At 36.2% G+C, this 3,820-nt stretch overlaps 1 protein-coding gene across 1 annotated transcript; it reads left to right on the forward strand.

Moving 5' to 3' along the window:
* The first annotated feature begins 280 nt into the window (after window positions 1-280).
* On the forward strand, window positions 281-924 carry LOC150100017 (elongation factor 1-alpha 2-like). The gene has a single exon (XM_090403111.1). It carries the CDS (start codon window positions 545-547, stop codon window positions 704-706), a length of 162 nt encoding a protein of 53 aa, XP_090259237.1. The 5' UTR covers window positions 281-544; the 3' UTR covers window positions 707-924.
* Window positions 925-3,820: the final 2,896 nt, after the last annotated feature.

The following is a 3,820-nucleotide window of genomic DNA, read 5'->3' on the forward strand; positions in this document are numbered from 1 at the left end:
ACAAGCTCTAGATGCTATGGGACCACCTTCAAGACCTACTGATAAGCCCCTGCGTCTTCCATTGCAGGATGTGTACAAAATTGGAGGTATTGGAACTGTTCCTGTTGGCAGAGTTGAGACTGGTGTTCTAAAACCTGGTATGGTTGTGACTTTTGCTCCTGTCAACATCACCACTGAAGTTAAATCAATCAGTTGAAATGCACCATGAAGTACTCACTGAGGCATTTCCTGGAGACAATGTTGGTTTTAATGTTAAGAATGTGTCTGTAAAAGAACTTCGCCGTGGTTATGTTGCTGCGATAGCAAAGATACTCCACCCAAGGCTACTGAAGAATTTACTGCCCAAGTTATTGTCCTAAACCACCCTGGTCAAATTTCCAATGGCTACACTCCAGTGCTTGATTGTCATACTGCACATATTGCTTGCAAGTTTAGGGAAATCAAGGAGAAATATGATAGGCGTAGTGGCAAGAAACTTGAAGATAACCCCAAATTTATCAAGTCTGGTGATGCTGCTATTATAGATTTGGTTCCCTCAAAGCCCATGTGTGTGGAGACTTTCACAGAATTTCCCCCTCTGGGAAGATTTGTTGTGCGTGACATGAGGCAAACTGTTGCTGTTGGGGTCATCAAGGCTGTCAAAACCAAGGATGTATCTGGTGGTAAGGTTACCAAAGCTGCTGAGAAGGCCCAAAAGAAGAAATAACTATTGGACAAGGACACAAATCACTGGTCCAACTTTCTGGCATGGAGGTATCTTAAAGCACCTACAAATAGTATATGTAAAAAATCAAGTTTTGTGTCTCAACTGAAAGTACAGTTTCATTTAAGAACTGTTCCTTTATATCGTGTCATAGTTCTTTTTCTAAACTTCTGGTTATTATGGCATAAATGCCACAGAAAAGAATTTAAAAGGAAAGGCAGCCATTCTGTGCCAGTTTGTACGTGTATTCCAGATGTCCAAATAAAGTCTTAAAAACCTAGGACGGGATTCGAAACCTAGAGCCTGCTGTTTGTAAAGCGAGTGCGCTATCCAAACAATCAACTAGTGTGGCAATTGGTAGAGTATTTCTTTGGGAAAGGGTTACGATTACAACAATCAGTTCTGTTCATAATCACATATATGGCTGAAAGGCCTGGCAACGTACTAGTAATTACAGCTGTTTTTTGGAATAAGAAAAAGTAGAATTATAAGTTGTAACGCTTTTATTATGTAGGTTTCTGTTCCACTTTTTGTTCTTATTTATTTAGTTATGATTTGCTGAAATTTGGGAATTTTGAGAACAATCTTTAGGCAATCTTTAACATTAAGACTCTCACTAAAATATGCAATTGTAGTCTAAATGAAAAATGTATACTTTTTTATGATTTTTTCTATAATTAATTCTATGGGAAGTTTGGATTTTTATTAGAATTGAAAACCAGAAAACATTTTGGAAAGTGTGGTGTATTCCTTCGTAGATATGTATTAGTTGCTTTAATAGATATTTTTAATATTTTACAATAAAGTGCTAGTAATCTCTTGATCTGCCAAGAATGTAAAAATTGTAAATGAGAACGCTCCCCCCATCACTCTCTCTCTCTCTGTGCGTGTGTGTGTGTGTGGGGGGGGAGGTTCTCTTCCTCATAGAACAGGAAAGATAACAAGAAAATTGAAATTTCTTGGTATAAAAGGATAGGTGATTTGGAGGATTGCGAAGTTTCATGTTAATGATTAACCAAGATTAATAGATATACTGCCATAAGATCTAAGAAACACCAAGGGAGCAATAGTGCATGGTGATTATGGTAAGCTAGAACGATAGATTGGAGCTCCAGGCTATCGCTTTAATTCGCTATTGATATTGGGGAAATGTCATCGCTTATCTGAATATCATTGACTAAATACACCAATTTACGTTGCCCATATATCCTACATGTGATGGATGCTTCCATCAGCATAACCTGTCATCACTAAAAAACACACATACTAACCACAATAATGACTAAATGACTAAATAGTCATTACTGTGGTTAGTACGCGTGTTTTTTAGTGATGAATTCATCACAAGTTTCGTTATTTAAAAATAACCTGTCATGTCATAGGATCCACATTGTTGAAATAGTTACAGGAACTTAATAATTTTACTTTTATGGATGATTCCTCTTATCTACAGGACACAATACCATTAAGCTTCTTTGAGATGGTGAATGTGCATGAACAGTGAGGTTTACACCCTGTCATTAAAAAAAAAAAAAAAAAAATGGCGACCGAGTATTGTTTACGTCATACCAAAAAAAGCAGTAGACCATTTAGTGAGTGAGTGATCTGTGGATTAGATTGGATTAGGGAAGATTCATTTGTTTTTGCGAAACTTAAGTCAGTTCGCCATGCGAGTAGTACAGTTTCTTTATATTCCATATACGACATTGGAAAGAAAATATTTACAAATAACAAAAAATTACAGATTCTGCAAGTCATTACAGATGCTGGTAAAAAAAATCTCGTCAGCCATTTTATGCAAATATTTTACAAGATTAAAAATGATGAAGGATTTCACGAGTTTGTAATGCTTAGTGACAAGCAAACATTGAATGCGACCTGTATAATTAACAAGCACAATATTGGGATTTGGAAAAGTGAAAATTTCATGTGCACGAAACGCATGTTCCTGAACAGTCTCTAAAAATAGATTTTGTGTGTGTGTGTGTGTGTGTGTGTGTGTGTGTGTGTGTGTGTGTGTGTGTGTGTGTGTGTGTGTGTGTGTGTGTGTGTGTGTGTGTGTTTACAATCGTTCATTTTCATTGAGACAAACGTTACATGTCTTCCGTGCACATTAAGTTTGGAACATGTCCAAGCACTGTGTACTTGGACATGTTCCAAACTTCATGTGCACAGAAGACATGTTCCTGAACAGTCTCCAAAACTAAATATTTTTTGTGAGTAACAAGTGTGCTGTGATCTCTTATTTTTCATTGAGACCAACGTTACCAGTAATGTGTAATACATCTCCAAGTACCGTGTACTTCAACATGTTCGAAACTTTTCCCATCCTACAGAATGATAAAGATCATCCAGAGGAAGGACAATTACCCAGAACTCATTCATATTTCCATGCTGCTATGCATGGAAACTTTAGCTTCCTATTCCCAGATTAGTGAATTGGTGAAATTGATCCTATTCCGTGATCACTATCTCTTTCCTCCAGACTAAACTCCACTGGACTTTTCCCCTAGAAGAAATTTGACATATCAAGAGCCTTAACCTGCATATTGCTGAATTACCGAAGTTGCAGAAATTATTCTAGGTGCTGTCAGAATCCATGGATTTGTGACTTACTTTAAGCGGGAGATTAATTCTGTCGCCACAGCCCCACTTATTGGAAGCTCGAAATAGCTAACTTCCATGCTTGGTGGTTGGAGCAGTGTTTCCAGATTACGTAAAAAAGACACATAAAAATATTATAAAATTAATAAAAATAGAGAAAAAAAATTCCTTAGCTCCTATACGGTACAAATGTATTATGGGATTTTCAGTCTTTCGTTGGGAAGGGTCACACATAAAAAATGATAAATAAATAAAACTTGCTAAACTGTCGATTGGACTTCTTATGCAACTTTAAATTTTGTAATTCATAAAATCTCACGAAATTTGATGTTTGGTGTAAATTATCATGCATTTTATTTTTACATGAATTGTATAAATCAGCATTTATATAACTGAAGCCTCTTTGTAAACAACTTGCATAGCAGAACTGATTCACGTACATATAAACAAAACATTCTACTGCTTGTATTCGAAACTGCAGATGTCAGTGTTTCTTTGTATCACATATTTATT

This window comes from Typopeltis vanoorti, chromosome 13 (genome assembly GCF_054136105.1).
Source record: "Typopeltis vanoorti isolate ZY-2024b chromosome 13, IOZ_Tvanoo_1.0, whole genome shotgun sequence".
Lineage (NCBI taxonomy): Eukaryota > Metazoa > Arthropoda > Arachnida > Uropygi > Thelyphonidae > Typopeltis > Typopeltis vanoorti.

What these genes read in the sequence shown, in the direction of transcription:
- LOC150100017 (XM_090403111.1), top strand. Translation starts at nt 545, where the DNA reads ATGTGTGTGGAGACTTTCACAGAATTTCCCCCTCTGGGAAGATTTGTT.